This window comes from Onychostoma macrolepis, chromosome 05, assembly GCF_012432095.1.
Source record: "Onychostoma macrolepis isolate SWU-2019 chromosome 05, ASM1243209v1, whole genome shotgun sequence".
Taxonomy (NCBI): domain Eukaryota; kingdom Metazoa; phylum Chordata; class Actinopteri; order Cypriniformes; family Cyprinidae; genus Onychostoma; species Onychostoma macrolepis.
Window position 1 is genome coordinate 45,224,662 of NC_081159.1, and position 20,846 is coordinate 45,245,507.

Genomic DNA, 20,846 nt, shown 5'->3' on the forward strand with positions numbered 1-20,846 from the left:
TAATTTTAAAGTTTACATCTCACAATTCTGACTTTTTTTTTCTTCTAAGGATTGCAAGATATAGACTTAGAATTGCGAGATACTATGTCAAACTTTAGATATTAAGTCAGAATTGGCAATTATGAGAGGAAAAAAGTCACAATAGTAAGATATTAACTTATAAACTCTTATAAACTCGTAATTCTGACAAAGTCAGAACAGCAAGATATAAACTCAGAATTCTTACTTTTTTATTTCAATTCTGAGTTTATATCTTTTTATAATTCTGTTCTTTTCTGCCATGTAATGTTAAAAAAGTTAATTGTCATTTTTTGTCACACTTCTGACTTTTTTTCCCCAAAGCTTTTTTGTTTTTGTCAATTGAGTTTTTTTTATCAATTCAGACTTGTTTTTTTCTGACTTTGTTTTCATTTCACAATTTTGAGTTTATGTCTTGCAATTCTGACTTTTTATCTTGCACTTCTGAAAACTGCAAGAAAAAAAAGTCAGATTTGAGAGATATAAACGCATAATTGCATGAAAAAAAGTCCGATTTGAGATAATACAAAGTAACAATTAAGATTTCAGATGCAGAAAAGAGCTTGCGAGAGGATTCTCTGTTTGTTTTCCACGGTTTGAACTGAATGACATTATTTTCAGGTGAACTTTTCCTTTAAAGCAGGAACTGTGTGAGAAAGATGAACAGACTGTGAGGGAATGAGAGCGACTGCACATCCACACAAACTCTATGCTTCAGACAGAACATTATGGGAGAATCCAAACGTCAGGAATGTTGTCGATCACATTTAAGGTGGCACACAGAAAACGTCAGACAACCGAAGGTGTGTTATGATGCTGAAGCAAAATATCTTCATTCAAAAACACAGTGAAAATCCGTCCCAGAATTCCTCCTTCTTTATTCTCCTAATGGGCTAAATAAAAGCTCTAGAATTAATCACATCGTCTTCATAAATTACTGTGAAAGGAACAATCTAAATCATATATTAAATATATCGTAGAAACCCAACACCCCCCGTCCCGAGTCCATGACGCCACAGCGATCAGTCATCAGTCGCTCGCTGCATCTGTACAGTAAAAAACAGCGTGTCACTACAGGATCTGTACGGTTCCAGAAAAATATCAAATATAGGGACAAATTTCATCCTCCATTCATCATCCATCTTTTGTCTTGCAGCACAGCAAATAAATAAAGTGACCAAAAACTGACCAAAAATATATATAGGCACATAAAAAGTCTTGTTCGTGCTTCCTCACATAAAAAACAAACAAAAGAGATGAACGGAAAAGCTGATGGTGTGAGACGCAGTAAATGTCTCAAAGCTGTCACATTAGCATTATTTGACAAATTAATTCACTCATCTGCCATGTTTGTCCTCCTTTTTCACCCTTCGCCGACTGACTGATCACCGTCACAGCAAAACCAAACCAAGACCAAAATAAAACATTTTCTTCTTCTGTGTTTTTGACTTGCTTTCCAGTACAAATATTTCAACATTACAAAATTAAAAAAAAAAAAATAATAAATAAAAATTCTGGCCAAAATATATTTTTAATATATGTTGTAAACAATAAAGTTAAACAAAATAATTCTACCTTCATATACCAAATATATATTTCAAAATGTATTTTAGGGGCAAGAAAATACATTTAGAATCTTAAAGTAGCAAAAAAATTTTCAGATGTGCTATACATGTTATAGACAATAAATACATTTAAAAAAAATAATAATAATAATTCTATAATTGTGAAATGTGAATGCATTTTCTGTGATTGAAAATATATGAAGGGCCAAATACATTTTTTAATATTTTAAAAAATACACCAAAAATGGCCAAAAATATATTGTAGAAAATATATTTACATAAATATATTTTAAAACACATTTTACATATATACTTTTTGGCCAATTTTTGTATATTTTAAAATATACTGAAGAATTTGGTGCATGGGACGTTTACTGGAGAAACAAAAGTCTTATTGTCTAAAAAAAAATATGCTTAAAACAAGAAAAAATATCTTGACGGCTTCAGAAAATACCCCCCCCCCCCTTTTCTAGTTTTAAATGTAAACTTACTTCATTTCTATACCTTTATCAGAAAAGAAGACCATTTTGCCATTTTGCTTCTCATGTAAATGCATCTTGATTTAAGAACATTTCGATATTTTTACTGGAAAACAAGGCAAAAATACTGAGAAAGAAGATCATTTTTGGCTCATTAATCCCTGGATGGAGATGAAATGCATAATGTGAACTCAAGAGCACACCGCAGGGGTTTACCGTTTCACTGGGGTCAAATAATAAACCAATATGACGTTTGTGTAGCAAAGAGATTCACAAAGAGACACGACAAACAATCAACAACAAAAATCAGTGCTGCGTGAGCAAAATGATGTGATCTTCTCATCCACGCCGACGGCTTCATCCGACTTTCATACAGTTCCCTAGTGAAGTGTATTTAAGGGATTTTGGCAGCAATAGATTGGCAAGATGTCAATGAAAAGTTTGCATTTTGGCAACTCGGTCGGGTTTGAGATGAATCGCTAATAATCCCATGGGAAAGGTTTCCGTCAGTAGATGAAGCTCAGGAATCTTCACAGTCTTCCTCCCAGGTGGATCTGCGTTCAGCGGGATGGATTCACACGGCCGTGTACGTAAACCAGTATAAAATCTCAGACAGTGTTAGAAAAGAGACGCTGCTTCTCCAGAGCGGAGATTCGGTTCGGAGTCATTTTCCCTTTATAATCCCATTTGAGGGGTTCAGGTGAATCAGAGAGAGTCTGCGTCTGCGTCTGCGTCTGCGTTAAAAGGCCGAACCCGTGATGGCGTTGAGCTGCTTCATCAGACCTTCCAGACTGGCCATCTGCTCGCTCAGATCGTCCTGCTCGTACACCTGCGGAGCAGAAGAGCAGAAGAAACTTTAACCTGGTTTGGGAAAGGTCACTGCGATATTGAGAAGATCCATGCAAACAGTTAGTGAGGTTATTGCATGCATATCCCAGCACTGTTATTGATGTTGTGCACTGAATATCTGCTGCTTTGAGCTCCATCTATAACATCAGACAGATGAAACACTCGCTGCCATCGACGGCTGTGAAAGCTTCAATCGAACTGCTGTTAGCCGCCGATCTATCGTCATGAGTCCAGAAACACTCAGAGAGAGATCGTTTGCTTTAAATGCTCTGACAGACCGATATCTGATTTTAGACACACGCAACACATACTCGCGTGCAACTACAGACTGAACAGCACCGATTCTCATTTCTATTGTAGTTGTGCACAATTCATCATTCATTCATCTGAGGACATTCAAAATATGAGGATGTGATATTTCTTTATAATCCATATCATATCCTTATATTTACCGATGCTTGAGATATTTTAATATCATTAATATACTATTATAGTTTTTATTCATATTTTATTTTCATTTTAGATAAAGCTTTAGTAATTTTGTTGTGTGTTTTTCATTTTTATTATATTATTATTATTATTATTGATAAAAACTTGTGATTTTAATCATGCATTAGTAAATGCTGAAATTAACATTAACTAAGATTAATAAAATGCTGTAGAAGTATTCACATTAACTAATGTTAACTAATGAACCTTATTGTAAAGCATTGCCATTTTTATTAATTTTTATTTCTGTTTTAGTCTTAGTTATTTTAGTTATACACCAAACTAGTGCTGTCAAACGATTAATTTGATTAATCACATCCAAAATAAAAGTTTTCGTTTACATAATATATGTGTGTGTACTGTGTATATTTATTATGTACATATAAATACACACTCATGCATGTATATATTTAAATTCATATAATTTATATTATATATAAATATATTTAATATATAAATGTAACATATTTTTCTTAAACAGTACACACACATATTATGCAAACAAAAACTTTTATTTTGGATGCAATTAATCGTTTGACAGCACTACTAAAAAATAAAATGAAAATTAGAAATTTAACCTTGGCAATTATATTTTATTTCAAGTAACAAAATAGTTTTGAATGGTTTTAGTTTTAGTTAACTATAATAACCCTGACTGACACTCATGAGTTGATGAAAAGCTAATAATTATTTAAATAATAATTAAACTAAAATAATAAGTCATTTTAAAATAAAGACCAGTAAAACACTTCCTAAAAATATTTTGTTGTTTACCTGCATGCCATGTGACCATTAGCTGACATACAAAAATCAGGGTTATTATAGTTAACTAAAACTAGAACTAAAACTATATATATATATATATAAACATTTTTGTTGAAATAAAATTAATGTTAATTGAAATAAAATAATATATACAAAAACCTTAAACTTAATTTATTTCATCTAGCTGCCAAGGCATTTCTCATTTTGTTTAGTACTAAAATAACTACAACTAAAACAAAAATAATAAGTTAAATATTAATAAAAACAAACAAACAAACAACAACAAAAAAAAAAAAAAAAATATATATATATATATATATTAATGCTGTCAATCGATAAAAAAAAAAAACTAATTAACATTTTTCTGAGAGTAATCCCACCTAACATTAAAGTTTTTAAATATACTTTTATATTGCAATAATTTCACATTCAATCTTCAAATTAATGTACAAACAACAAAAATACAGTATATTTTTAATATTTGTTTAATGGCATCTTTATTTTTATAACTGAAGGCCAGTATCACTGATACCAATTAAACTAAATACAGATGAATCCTTAAAACTATAAAAGTTATTGATTTCCTCTTTTTTCTTTTATTCTTGATGAACAGACATCACAGCAGCTGGTTATTAGGTTGTTTTGGCTGCTATTTCTTTAACATGACACGGATATGACATGCATTGTATTTTCTCTCAACTCTACGTTTTCGGACCCATTTCCGTCTCTATTAATGAGCTGACGAGTTGAATCGGCACCTTTGTGCGTGTATTGAAGAGCACGCGCTGCGAGCACAGTACTGTTTCCGCACTCATTTGACTCACGCCTGAAGTGAAGGTGAAGTGCGCGTCTGAAACGTCTCCTGTTTGATGTGCTCGTAAATATGTTTTGAGACTGAATAAATGCACTTCTTTTCAAGAAAAAAAGAGACAGAATTAGCAGTTCTGAGTGGGGTGGCCAACCCTAGGCTCCGCCCCTGCGTTAATGGCGTTAAATCAATTTAATGCGTAAAATAGAAAAAAATTAATCATCTGCGTTAAAAAAGTTTGTGAACCCCTGCTATAATAAAATCAGGAAATGCATTTGTAATGTGTCAGTTGTGTAACTGTTTCTTGCATAAATATATCTACCGTGGTATTAAACCCGGTACACACTAAGCCGACGCTGACGAACTAGTGGCGACGAAAACAGACTGCGAGGGTTGGCTCACGCCGGCAGCGTCTGAGTCCAAAGTTGCCCTGACACACCAAGCCGACGCTTGACACCCGACGGCCAAGTAGCACGTCCGTTCTGCGCTTTTCTCGTGCACTGGCTCGCCAGCTAAACAACCAATCAGAATGATCAGATGGCCCGACTGACCGACGAGCTCCAACGCCGATTCAACATGTCGAACTGCCGAAAAAGCAGATGAGGACCAACTTCAGCCGATGGCGCGGAACACACTGTGAAAACTTAGAACAAAAACTGCCTGACGGCCGACCGTCAGCTTGGTGTGTATCGGGCTTTGCTGGTAAACTCTCTCGCTCGGGCTGCGCTGAAGAGTCTGATCAGTGTCAGTTTGTTTATTTGCTTCATCTCTGACGGGAAAAGGCCATTCCAATTACACAGATACCTGTCGGATGGACGGAGTCTCCTGACCTTTCTGTCTCACGCTCATAAACTAGAAAAGCGAGTCGTCTGAGGCAAAATCAAACCCCGAGCACAAACTTCCCACTTTCTCTTGTTATTGTGACATCAATAGTTGAACACTGTCTGTGCTCTCATCTGCCTGTTCAGTGATTCACACTGAAGACAGTACGCCTGCCGCAAATCTTCACAAAATATTAATAACTACACCCGATAAAGCAGAGGCAGGACTGGTCTTTGAATCACAGAAGCATCAATCATTCTTTTCAGAGAAGGAAAACAAGCCAAATTGTTGCTTGAGGTTTCATGGAAATGTTTCTCGTCAGTTATTAAGCGTTTGGCTTACGGTCGAGATTTAAAGCGACTCCCTGCCGAGTCTAAAGCCCTCTGAGAGACTGAAACGAGTGTTAGATGAGGAGATCTGGATCGGTGTGAGTGTGTGTGTGTGTGAGTGAGTAAGTGAGTGTGTGTGTGTGACTCACGCTGGCCGGGTCGTCCGGCTGCTTCTGTCCGTCTTCAGTCGTCTCAGGAGCGGTCGGCACTGAAACAGGCAGTAATGGAGAGCGGGCCTTCCCAGCCTGACCCAGCGAGGCCGTCTTCACCTGCGGTTTGGGTAAACTCCCACCTGAGAGCAGAGAAACACACAGAAAACATCAACACACCACTTATTACAAGCATTAAAGATACAGTTCATCCAAAAACGAACATATTCAGACATCACTCATCCTCAAACATCCATGAGTTTCTTTCTTCAAGTCAAGTCACCATTATTTATATAGTGCTTTTTACAATGCAGATTGTGCCAAAGCAGCTTTACAGTATTAAACAGGAAAATAGTGTTCATTCTCCTCTGGCCAGACGAGACCAGCAGTTTATTTCAAGGTTGCAGCAAAGTCAGATTGTGCAGAGGACTCATCTGGTTCCTGTGGTTCTTCAGAAGAAGATATTTTAAATTTGAAGAACCAAACAGTTGATGGTCCCCAATGACTTCCATAGTATGGAAAAAAAAATACTATGTACTGTAAGTCGATGGCTACCGTCAACTGTTTGGTTTCCAACATTCTTCAAAATATCTTCTTTTGTGCTCAACAGAAGAAAGAAACAGAAGAAATACAGGTTTGAAACAACTTGAGTAAATGATTTTTTTTAAGACAACTAACAAAAATTATGTTATTACCCTATTATTTTCCAGAATATAAGTTCCTTTTTAATCATCTATAACGTGCTGTAACTTATATTTCAAAGCGACTTGTATAATGCAATTAACATCAAGCATGCAAAACTTTTGGAAGTTTATTTGTGCATTTCCCCCAGTTTTCCTTTACATAAAATAGTTTTGGGCTTGCCGTTTATAATGCACATTGTTTATAATGGATCCTCTGCAGTGAATGGGTGCCGTCAGAATAGACACACACATCCAGACATGAGAGTATAAGATTAAACTGTGATTCCTCAAACATCATCTTTGCTGGTTTTGGAGCAAAACTCTGATCAATCCATCATTCGTTAACATTCATGAAATAAATAGAAACCGAAACATGAGCTGGAGTTTCCTTCAAACGTCTGTTGTTGTTCATCTAGATGCTATAAATGTCAACAGTCTAACTAACGATCGCAGCAGGGTTTCTGTTCCTCACGACAGAGAAACCAGCTCCTGAACAGCAACACTGAGATATGAACACAAATACAGCCTGTGTGTTTACACTCACATGTAGAGAGCGTTTCCAGCCCAAACACCTTAAAAGGAACAGTTGTTTGTGTTTGGGGAACAGATTTGGAGAAACGCTGCATTGCATCAGTGTCTCAGCAGTGGATGCTCTGCAGTGAATGGGTGCCGTCAGAATGAGAGTCCAAACAGCTGATAAAAACATCTCAATAATCCACAGCACTCCAGTCCATCAGTTAACATCTGGAGAAGACAAAAGCTGAAACTAATCCAGCATTAAGACGTTTTTAACTAAAATACCATATTTAGTTTCCATAATCCATAATAACGCTTCCTCCAGTGAAAAAGTGTTCTGGTCTGAATCAGGAGAGAAATCTGCAGATCAAGCAGCGTTTACAAGACAAAACAGTCCAAAACAGCTCTAAACTAATATGTGGCTGGATTTTGATGTGAGAGACAACAGGAGATGCACTTTTTCACTAGAAGAAGCATTATTATGGATTATGGACTCATATTTTAGTTAGAAACGTCTTAATGATGGATTTGTTTCAGCTTTTGTCTTCTCCAGATGTTAACTGATGGACTGGAGTGCTGTGGATTATTGTGATGTTTTTATCAGATGTTTGGACTCTCATTCTGACGGCACCCATTCACTGCAGAGCATCCATTCTCCAAATCTGATGAAGAAACAAACTCATCCTAATCTTGAATAAACTGAGGATGAGCATATTTACATGACATTCTCAGTTTTTTGAGTGAATTACTCCTTTATACGCCAATGTGACTTATGTGTGTGTGTTTTTGTTCTCTTTCAACAATGCAATTTTTACTTTGTGCAACTATCCAGAAAGTAAGGTAGTTACAAATTATTTTAATTATTTTTAGCACCAGGAACAGCCCAGTCCTGCTGACCCTGAATGCAACAAAATCATGTGGAAAAATGAATGCAGTTAAAGGAGCCAAATCCAGATCTCCATCCAGAGCTGCACTGGCAGACCTCCAGACAAGAGAGAGACACCAACTGACTGACAGAGAGAGAGAGAGAGAGAGAGAGACACCAACTGACTGACAGAGAGAGAGAGACACCAACTGACTGACAGAGAGAGAGAGAGACTGGCTGGTCTGGCAGGAGGTGAGACAGGACAGATGGATGGGCTGATAGCATCCCTGCTCATCCGTGAGTTTTCTCTCTAAAGACGCAGGAACCGACGGACTGTGATGATGGATGCCGATAACAAGCTTCCAGAATCTCTCACATTCCTCCATCTTAATGAGAGACCTGCGCTCAGCATTAGCAGCGCAATTTAACTGCAGAAATTGGAGGCACCTGCTCCAGGAACGGACGCTTTGAGTCAGAAAACCCCAAAAGCTCTTCTGCTTTATGACTGGCAGTGATTAGAGAGCAGAATTATTTGTTGACTCTTAATGTAGAACTCATCTAAGCTCCAGATCTATGAAACCAAGATAAAGTGGTTTCATGTTGTTCAGCTTTATCATTCTTAGTTTGCAATGCTGAAGTAAGACTTCTGATGCATTAACCCTTTGTACATCAATTTAAAAAGTTACACAGAGGTCCTTGGAGAACAAAATGTCAAAAAATGGTCATAAAATATTATATATAATATTATAATATATATATAATCTAATTTTGTAATTGTAATGTAATTTTACCGACATTGATATTTTTACCAATATCAGTCATAACCATAATAACTACCAAAAATGTCTACATTTTCACAATTTTAAGCCTTTAAAGCCTTTGGTTTGTTTACATAACAAGTATGTAAAAAAAAAATCTGTTATTTTCGATATATTAAATGCTAGTTTTTTTTTTTTTTTTTTTTTGATTATTACAGTCTTGGATAAGTCAGTGATTAGAAACAATATTAATTTGAATCATTTTTCATTTTCATTTGAGTCATTTTTATCTTGAAGGTCCTGAGTGTAACTATTTTTTTGTGTAAAATAGATTTATGAAAGGAAATGAGGGTGAAATATAAAAATTCCAATAAAAATACAAATTTACAAATTCACATGCATTATTATAGTTAACTGAAACCTAAAACCATTAAAAAAAACATTTTTGTTACTTGAAATAAAATAAATGTTTAAAATAAAATATAAAAAAAGTTAAACATTTTATTTCAGCTAGTTTCATTTCTCGTTTAGTTTAACAATGTACTAATATGTAGCAAACTGAATTAAAAATTAATAAACACTATATAGACAAATTTAAAACAACAAAAAGCTAATAATAATGACAAAAACACAAAACAAAATGAGTAAAAACTTTAAAATTAACATGAAAGCAAAAAATATAAAATAAAATGAAATTCAAAACATTAACAAAAATTATAGTAGTATCTCACTGATACTAAAATAGCACTGGTTTGAATTAACATAGCCAAATAATAATAATAATAATAATAATAGGGTTACATTTAGTATTATTTATGTATATAATGTAATGTAATAATGTAGGGTTTACATTTAGTATTATTTATGTTACAATTTATGTATTATTTACATAATATATGTGTGTGTACTTTGTATATTTATTATGTATATATAAATATACAGATATAAATATCTAAATAAACATAAATAATTTATTTTATATATAAATATATTTAATATATAAACATAACATATTTTTCTGAAATATATACCTACATGTGTGTATTTATATATACATAATACATATACACAGTACACACACATATATTATGTAAACAAAAACTTTTATTTTGGATGTGATTAATTGTTTGACAGCACAAAAAAATTAAATAAAATAAAATAAAAATATGTCTAAAGACGCATAAGGGTTAATAACTGGAAGAATAACAAAGCGCTGCTCTTACATTAAATATACAGTAGGTGCATAGAACACAACAGTCTCACTACACTAAAGAAAAGCAAAACTGAGCAGCCAAAATATTATATAACCCCATTATGAGTACATTATGAGAAAAGACATTCATGTGCGCAACAGCTCCGAGATATCCAGACCGCCGGAGGGGCTTGTTAGCATTCGCACCATGCTAACTGCTCAATGTTTTTCTGATATGGATTTTCAGTCAACTGTAAAGCAATTTATGGGTCGTGTACGTGCTGCTACTGCAACTCGCCCGCTCGTGAACGCTCGTGCTAATCACTCTTCAACTCAATGTTCAATTTCAGACCATTAGAGAGCGATACAAATACACAGTTTGCTAAACGTATGCTACTTGTATCCTGAGCAGTTTAACGGTGGTTTTGCTGGTCTAGTGCACTAAAACTGGCCTGTTGAACCACTTTTGGCTGGTTTTGTCCAGCAGGATCTGGACGTGATGCTGTTTTCCCTCTTTTAGAGGTGCATTGGAGTGGTAAGTGATATTATCGCTGTCATTTCTCTTCTTGTCGCTCGGCCAGAGATGATTAGCGCTCATTAACTTCTGCCAGAGATCCAGCCGAGAGCTAGAGCACATCTCATTCAAACTTCAACTCTCACAGAGACATGAAAAACCAGCCCTTAGAAGATGCTTTAGAGAATACATCTTCAATAGCAATTCATGACCTTCTTCTGTTCCAAACAGACCCTTGTTCAGCGGGAATGAGGTCACGACGAGTGCCGAGCGTTAGATTGAAACACAGATCGGTCAATTCACTGAGGAATCTCAGAAAAACCATCAGAAACACGGCTGGCTCACGTTTCAACCCCAACCAGAAGAAACATGTTTTTGCATTTTGCATGACGAAAATGAAGCCTGTTTTTAGAGACAGTGCATTATTTTTCTTTGCATCACAGTAATGAGAGTTTCAGGGTTAATTGATGATGCATTATTCAAAGGGTAAAGTATTTATACATATTAGTAGTATTAGCTGATTTGCATTTAATTAATGCTGATTTAAATAAACAAAACGCTGTACTACAACAATGAGAATCTAATGAGCTCCTTAAATATCCAAACCCATACAGAAACCATAATTATTTGTGTTTGACTGGCATGAAAATAATGTCATAATGCAAAAAGCCAGAAGAAACTTTTATTTTTCATGACTATTTTTAGAGCCAGTGCATTATTTTTCTTTGCATTACAGTAAATGCACAACAAATGGTAAAGTATTTATGCTGATTTACATTTATTTTATGCTTATTTAAATAAAACATTGTACAACAACAATGAGAATCTAATGAGAAACATAAATGAGAAGCTCCTTAAACATAGAGTCACATATAGCAATGGAAATATTTGTGTTTAATTATCATGAAAATAATGTCATAAAATAAAAATCATACTGGCCTTAAAATAAGCTTAATTTTCTTCAAAACCATATTAAGGGTCACATTTCAACTCAAAACAAGAAGAAATAAGACCGTTTATATTGCATGACGAAAATGAAGTCTATTTTTAAAGCTGTTTATTTATTGGCATTGTACATTATTTTTCTTTGCATTACAGTAATGAGAATTTGAGGGTCAATTGTCATGAAAATAATGATGCAAGTATTTATACATAATGGTATGATTTGCTGATTTGCCCTTCATTTATTCTGATTTAAGTAAAAAACAAAAAAAACAAAAAAAAAACATTGTACTACAACAATGACAATCTAATGAGAAACACAAACGAGAATAAGATTTAAGCTCCTTAAACAGGAATTATTTGTGCTTAATTGTCATGAAAATAATGTCATAATGTGAAATAATCATACTGGCTCTAAAATAAGCCTTATTTTCGTCATGCACAATATATTTTCTTTTGTTTTGGGGTGAAATGCGAGCTATTTTCATGAGATTCTCCATAAGTCAACACTCCTCCCTCTCTCTGCTCCTCTTTGTCTTTATATTCTGACAAATTGCGTTTCTCGGTCGAGGACGGTGTGTGTTATGGTGTGTGAAATGGCTGGATGGTCTAAAGCGCTTCAGGCCCGTCTGCCGCGCGATCCCTCACATCATGGACAGCGCTTTAAAAACCCCATTTAACTGGTGGTGAAGTGGCCGTCGCAGGCGTCAGCTCTGAGCAAATGCCCAGTTTCTGTGTGTTTAGATCACAATGTTTCTTTCACTGCTGCTTAGAGACGCCTGATCAATATTTCACCTCATCCTGGGAAAGAAACGCTTGATAAAAGCGAGAAGAAATACCTTCACCAAAGACAGAACACAAATTTGAAAAGCCGTAAATGTTTCAGATTAAATCAACTAAACTGTCTGAATTAAAATGCATGAAGAATCTCCGCTGTCAGAGCTTCTCTGGACTGTCTGATGCCTTTATGCTGAAAGAGACTCTGGCATGACTGACATACAGGCTGATAGATTGATCCGTCTCTCTCGGGCAGGAAGGAGACGGCTTTAAATTCTTCTTTAAAAGACGGATGGACTCCTCTGAAACAAGAGGAACAAAGGCGAGTCTGTGAAGCTCGTGGACAGTAAATATAAACCCGACAGCCCTCAAACGCTTGGCCGTCTCCTGAGGCTCCATGGCTTTTATTCTGCTGTATTTCATGTGTTTCCATCGTGAGAGTCGATGCACGTCTGCAGCGTTTCACCCCGCAGCTGATTTACACTCTCAGCTCCTGACGGCAATTAATTAACATGAGTAAATCAAAGCATTAGAAATACAACACAAGCTGTGATAACAAACTAACTGGGAGCGCTTACTTGATCAGTCATAACTCACAACGTGAGGGAATGAGATACGATACAAAGTTCAAACGAATGATTAATTTGTCAAACAAGCCTTATTCACATGTGTTTCATGCCAGAGAATAAAAGAGAGACAGAACTACACCGACACTGCGGTCAGAGAGACTCAACAAGAAAAAACACAACAACATGAAAGAGCCAAGAAAACCACGACTGAACCTCACAGCAGAGTCCTGCACGCGGGCGGGTACCCGCGGGTACCCGACGGGTGAACCGCAAAAATTGACGTAACGGGTGGAATAATATTGACGTGTCGGGTGCGGTGCGGGTGCGGGTCGGACTGGTGACAAGCACGGGCGGGTTGCGGGTACAATTATAACCAAGACTATTTCGACTTAATCCAGTACACGCTGATAGGCAGCTCCTTTCAAATTGTTCCGTGCTTGTGTTCGCGCGCTCTGTCTGAAGACCGGGCTTCTACAGCGGGATTTGCAAACACTGAGCACTGTAGCCAATCGACAGCTGTATTGACATTGATTGACAGCTGTAGGTCTAGTGATTACATTAAAGGGAGCGCTCTTTGCTCGCTTTTCCGTAGTTAATCTATTCACAGTTTGAATAAAAGCTTTAGTCCGCAATAGTTTTATATTGTTTACACGTTGAATGGTGCTTTCTCTCTCTCTCTGTTAACTTGTTGGGCTGCGTGTGTTAAATTTTATTATTATTTATTATTAAAATATTAACGCATTAACTCAGAATGACTTGTTAATTGCTTGTTACATTAAAAATAAAACAAAGGTGTTTTGTCTGCCTTATGTAGATTTAATGCGGTGCGGTTCGGTCGCGGTTTTATGTCAAACGGGTCGGGTCGGGTTCGGAATTAAATTAGTGTTGCTGTCGGATAACGGGTCGGGTATTCGTTAACTACTGCGGGTGCGGGCGGTGCGGGTTTATCAAACAGGACCCGTGCAGGACTCTGCCTCACAGACAGTCAGAACAATAGAACGACATAGATAGATAGATAGATAGATAGATAGATAGATAGATAGATAGATAGATAGATAGATAGATAGATAGATAGATAGAAATAACTAACCTACTAACTAACTAACTAACTAATTAGCGATAGATAGATAGATAGATAGATAGATAGATAGATAGATAGATAGATAGATAGATAGATAGATAGATAGACAGATAAATAGATATATAAAACTAACCTACTAACTAACTAACTAACTAATTAGCGATAGATAGATAGATAGATAGATAGATAGATAGATAGATAGATAGATAGATAGATAGAAATAACTAACCTACTAACTAACTAATTAACGACAGACAGATAGATAGACAGATACTGTAGATAGACAAATAGATAGATAGATAGATGATAGACAGATAGATATATAGAACTAACCTACTAACTAACTAAGTAACGACAGAGATAGATAGATAGATAGATAGATAGATAGATAGATAGATAGATAGATAGATAGATAGATAGATAGATAGATAGATAGATAGATAGATAGATAGATAGATATATATATAGATAGATAGATAGATAGATAGATAGATAGATAGATAGATAGATAGAACTAACCTACTATCTAACTAACTAATTAGCAATAGATAGATAGATAGATAGATAGATAGACAGACAGATAGATAGATAGAACTAACCTACTAACAAACTAACTAACTAATTAGCGATAGATAGATAGATAGATAGACAGATAGATAGATATATAAAACTAACCTACTAACTAACTAACTAACTAATTAGCGATAGATAGATAGATAGATAGATAGATAGATAGATAGATAGATAGATAGAACTAACCTACTAACTAACTAACTAACTAATTAACGACAGACAGATAGATAGACAGATACTGTAGATAGATAGATAGATAGATAGATAGATAGATGATAGACAGATAGATATATAGAACTAACCTACTAACTAAGTAACGACAGAGATAGATAGATAGATAGATAGATAGATAGATAGATAGATAGATAGATAGATAGATAGATAGATAGATAGATAGATAGATAGATAGATAGATAGATAGATATATATATAGATAGATAGATAGATAGATAGATAGATAGATAGATAGATAGATAGAACTAACCTACTATCTAACTAACTAATTAGCAATAGATAGATAGATAGATAGATAGATAGACAGACAGATAGATAGATAGAACTAACCTACTAACAAACTAACTAACTAATTAGCGATAGATAGATAGATAGATAGACAGATAGATAGATATATAAAACTAACCTACTAACTAACTAACTAACTAATTAGCGATAGATAGATAGATAGATAGATAGATAGATAGATAGATAGATAGATAGAACTAACCTACTAACTAACTAACTAACTAATTAACGACAGACAGATAGATAGACAGATACTGTAGATAGATAGATAGATAGATAGATAGATAGATGATAGACAGATAGATATATAGAACTAACCTACTAACTAAGTAACGACAGAGATAGATAGATAGATAGATAGATAGATAGATAGATAGATAGATAGATAGATAGATAGATAGATAGATAGATAGATAGATAGATAGATAGATAGATAGATAGATAGATAGAACCCACTAGCTAACTAATAGGGCTGGGATACGCTAATCTGCCAATTCAATATACAGTATGTTGCGATAATTGAGTATTGTGATTAAATAACTATTGTGATTCAATATTACAATTTATTAAAGACTAGACAATGGAAAATAGGCTACTTGATTATACCTTTAAAAGAGACTCTATATGATGAATCATATTAACAAAATCAATGCATCACATCTTTCTGAACTTTTATTTCAGGAGCATACACATACACAGTGTATATTTAAAGTACCTTGGACCATGAAACTTTTAAGTACCAAAACCCTGAACTTGCACATGAATATAATAGTCAGCCCCCCTATTTGTCATCTCAGCCCCCCTAAAACTATAATCAGCTATCTGAACGATCAGGCCTGTGCTGCTTCCTCAAGAAAGTTTATCATTCTCACGCGCTGTGATAGATCGTTACTGTGCACGCATACATTTGAATGAAGCGCGCACTACATGGACAGCATGCCAGTACCAAATCGCAGCCTGGTCTCATGAAAATGCGTTTCAATGGCACAATTTTCTGTTTCTATTTGGTGTGCTATTTATATGCAGACAATGTCTTTGGCATCCTTATGATACGCATCTTCCCCACACCCCTAAACCTAACCATTGCGTCTCATATGCACGCCAAAGTCCGTTTCTGCGTATAAATAGCACACCAAATATAAATAGAAAAAAATGCAATTGAAGATCGGGTCATTCACTTTCGCATCTTCTCGAGCAAATAAGCAAATACACATAATATTATGTCACAATGGCTGTCTTGACGAGTATCCAAGTAAACACAGTCGGTTATGTCTTAAATAAACATAAACAGTTAAGAAAATATTACTCTTAACTAAGTAACTTCTGTAACTTTAATAGATAATTGTGTCAATTTACTTCATACAGTAATACAGTTTTCATAAGCACAGTAAAATACTGTTTATTTAGGTAATTTGTATCGTTGTATCCAATGGTCTCTCTGAGGGCTAAGCCTCTCTAAAGATGAAATCCTAGAACCGCCCCTGCTATCGTGGTTCTTTGATGTGATACGCTGATCGGTCTGCTGCGTGGCGCTGCTTCAAGTCGAACACATCTATACATTTCACCCTCTGTTGGAATAAAAGCGGTAACTTCTCCCCACCACCTCTTAGGAAAAGTAAAATAATTCAATATAAATCGATTCTGATGTAAACCAATCGATTTTTAAATAGTTGTAAAAAGGATCGCGATAGTTAGGCAAATTTATTTTTTTCTCCCACCCCCACTAATTAACTAACTAACTAACGAACGAATGATAGATAGACAGATATACAGTAATTAATCTACTAACTAACTAATTAACTAACTAACTAACAGATGGATAGATTTTTAGAAAGATAGATAGATAGATAGATAGATAGATAGAAAGATAGAAAGATAGATAGATAGATAGATAGATAGATAGATAGATAGATAGATAGATAGATAGATAGATAGATAGATAGATAGATAGATAGATAGATAGATAGATAGATACATAGATAGATCAGACTGAGTTTCTCTGCTGGATTTTCGAGCGAATCTTTTCATCAGATCCAGTAACGTTTCATCTGCTCTCACTGCTGGATCTTATAATCGGATGCCTGTCGAACATCTGAGTGGAAAGAGCGTCTATTCAGACTCCATTCTCAAGCGTAATGGAAAAGCGTCTGGAGCCCCACATACACAAAATGGCTTGAGCAGAACCAATTAAATCCTAACTGCGGGGGAAACATGCGCTGCTGCGTCTGTCTCTGAATATCTGCTGCAGCATTGCAATACAGGACTGAAGATCCAGAGAGAGTCAGATCTCCTCTGAGGAAGCAGAAGCCCTGGAGCATCAGTGTTTGAGAGTGTTTCCACACTGTTATGATGTCTGCAATCGATGAACATTACAGCCACCGATGGGAACTCAACACACACAAACCAAGCGCTTTATTCACTGATTCCCACCGAGAGACCCTCAGACCCCAGACTCACAGCAGATACAGCTTCACGTCTCCACCGTCTCCGCCTCTGGCTACAGACAACACAACACAACCCACGAGATTCCCTTTTCTGATTCTAAATCTTCATTGCCCTCATTCACATAACCAGCACAGCCTACACTTTATTGGTACTGATGCTCCATGAAGAACCTTCAACATCCATGAATCTTTCCATTGCACAAAAGAGTCTTTATAGTGGAAAAAGGTTCTTCAGATTATTAAAATGTTCTTCACACTAAGAAACCATGGTTCTTTTAGGAACTGATGACTGAAAGCTTGGTTTCTCCATTTCTGTCACCGATGGAGCTTGCCGCTGTCACCTTTGGCTTGCTTAGTTGGCGACACTTAATTTCAGGCAGTATTGACACTTGATTGCACAGACACTAATTGAAGAGAACTGAGCTGGACAACACTTTCAACAATGAAGTGACTTTAACTGGAAAACTGTTTACTATTGTTCTCCTGCATTATCGACACACTAATTTCCTGTTTAACACTGTAAAGCTGCTTTGACACAATCTGTATTGTATAAAGCGCTATAGTACCAGACTTTAGTGAACCAGAAATGGTTCTTCTATGGCATCACTGTAAAAAAAAAAAAAACCTTTTAGAACCTTCATTTTAAAGAGTAAGAAGCTTTCTGATGCACAAAAGTTTCTTTAAAATGGAGAAAGGTTCTTCAGATTATTAAAATGTTATTTTCTTTAGAACTGTTCATTGAAAGGTTTTTTGAGGAAGCAAAAAAAAAAATTAATACAGAGGGCCAGAAATAGAAGGCCAAAAGCAAATATTGCATTATATCCAATGATATTATATTAAAATGTATTATATATAAAATTACACAAAAACTTAAATAACATCTTTAAAAATTATTTTTAAATTATACAGTATGTTTTACATTACTTAAAAGTAACATTTTTTAAAATATATTTTAAATCAAATTCCCTTATATTGTTACATTTACATGACATCTTTAAAAATTATTTTGAAATTATTTTTGTTCCCATTATTTAAAATAACAATTAAAAAAACTATTTTAAATCAAATTATCTTATATTGTTTTGTAACATTTCAATGCTAAAAAAAAAGTATGTATGTATGTATGTACAGAAATATCAATTAGAAATAGTGCCATGTTTTTTTAACCTTCCCCCCTGCCCATTCTTGTGATTTGGCATGGTGGCCAAATCAAAGGTCATCAGGGGCCAGCTAGTTTGGGCAGCTCTGTTCTCTTTCTTTCATCTCTTTATGTTTAAGAGTGCAGTGATTTACTGAATTAAAGTATACACTAATATGAATGTTTACATGACTGATGGAGCTGTACCTGTCATGGGCGTGTAGACCTTGGGCTCGATGGTGCCCATGGGTGGAGGCAGGAGCGGGTTGGTGAAGCTGCGCAGGGGATGCGTGGGTCGCACACAAGCGGTCGGGATAGTGCGGCTGGGAATCTCCTCCGACCCCGACGGCTCCGACTGCGCCGTGGGAATCAGCGGCTGCGGCTGCTGCGGGGCCATTGGAGTGGCTCCCTCCGCTGACATCGCTGAGAAAAACACACAAACACACAACGATTGGGGAAAGCTGAACTTTATGCAAAGGAGGACCTAAAACACCAGACAGCAGCCAATCACATGAAGATTTGATGCATTTCAATTTCAATTTCATTGACGGTGTTTCAGTGAATCTCATATGATCATGTCCAGAGTTTTTTTTTTTATCTCAAATAAAATAATAAATTATATTTTGGGGTTTAAAAGACAATTAATATTCAGTAATATTATCGATTTAACTGCAATCGGATGAGAGTTCAAAACTTGAACTGAATTAATCTGAATAATGACACTATTGCCTTCTGTAGAGCTGAAATTTAACCATTTAGCAGACGATTTTATCCAGAGCGACTTAAAATGACTTGTTTCATAACTGATGAATATTGCAACAAACTCTTATTTCCCTACACATTACACATTAGACTGTCCTCTGATGTTGATTGTTTTAAATCCTCACTGAACACATATCTTTTTTTCTGGCTTAATCATTGTGCTCTCTTATTTGTTTATCTATTTTATTGTGTTGGATTTCCTTGTTAGTTTTTGTATTTTACTTTCTAATGTTTTGTGTCTAATGTTTGAGTGTACAGCACTTCGGTCAGCAGCTGCTGTTTTAATTGTGCTTTAGAAATAAAAATGCCTTGCCTTGCTGTTTATTACTCTGAAGCTGCTTTGAAAAAAATGTGTATTGCATAAAGTGTTATAGTGTGAAAAATGAAATTAAAAATGTGACTTTTTAGTTTTAATTAAGCACATTCTCACTACTATTATGCAAAAATATTCTCATGAATGTAATGCATCTGGGTTTATTTGAACATGTTTCGTGCAACTCATTCCATTCCATTTCACTGTAATTAATTCAGATGCAGTTGGCATGCTGATACTGAGAGTTTCCCAAAGTCTATTAAAAGTATGAGTGTCCTGGTCATTTGAAAACGAAGTTAGAATTTTTCCAGCTGTAATCATGCATATATATGATGACTGTGTATTAACTGAAGTCAGTCACTGTGGCATTCGGTCGGTATTTAGTTTGCGTCAGTAGTCATGAACGCTCAAAGTCTCGATTGAACTTCTGTAGCTCAGAGTCGTAGTTTGTGCAGATGTCTGTTACGTGCTCAACTAAGAGATGCTTTGAAAACATCATTTATTTCCATGATGCAAAGTGACTCGCAACTGCTGACAAAGGACCAAATCAAATCAATTTCTTCTGCTGCTAACAAACTCATTTAAAGTGGAGACTGAAACAGTGCGAGACAGCAGGAGGAGCTGCTTCATTCAGTGCCGCATTGTCTCTAAACAGCGTGAGGTGATGTAGTAACAGCTGACGTTACTCACAAATACTGCTACACTCTAAAAAACCTATTTTTTGAAGTTATAAATGAAATATTTTAGAGTGTTTTACAGGATAATACTGTACCATTTCTTTCTGTCTTTTTACTTCAAATTTTTTTTCAACATGTTATTTGCTAGATAGATATAACAAACAACATAATGAATGATAGATAGATAAAACAAACAATAGAACGAACATTAATAGATATAGCGAACAATAAATGAACAATAGATAAA

The 20,846-nt window shown here is 35.3% G+C and overlaps 1 protein-coding gene across 4 annotated transcripts in view; it reads right to left on the bottom strand.

Moving 5' to 3' along the window:
• Positions 1–2,024: 2,024 nt before the first annotated feature.
• dcc (DCC netrin 1 receptor) overlaps positions 2,025–20,846 on the bottom strand; it is a 235,065-nt gene continuing 216,243 nt past the window's right edge. For 3 of the 4 annotated variants that reach the window (XM_058774658.1, XM_058774657.1, XM_058774656.1), the window contains 3 exons: positions 19,055–19,270; positions 6,274–6,416; positions 2,025–2,891 (listed from right to left, as the gene is read on the bottom strand). In XM_058774658.1, the coding sequence (XP_058630641.1) occupies positions 2,802–2,891; positions 6,274–6,416; positions 19,055–19,270 (449 nt within the window). In that variant the 3' untranslated portion in view covers positions 2,025–2,801. Of the gene's footprint in view, positions 2,892–6,273; positions 6,417–18,275; positions 18,316–19,054; positions 19,271–20,846 lie in introns of those variants that run through there. The other variant, XM_058774659.1, reaches the window with a different exon arrangement.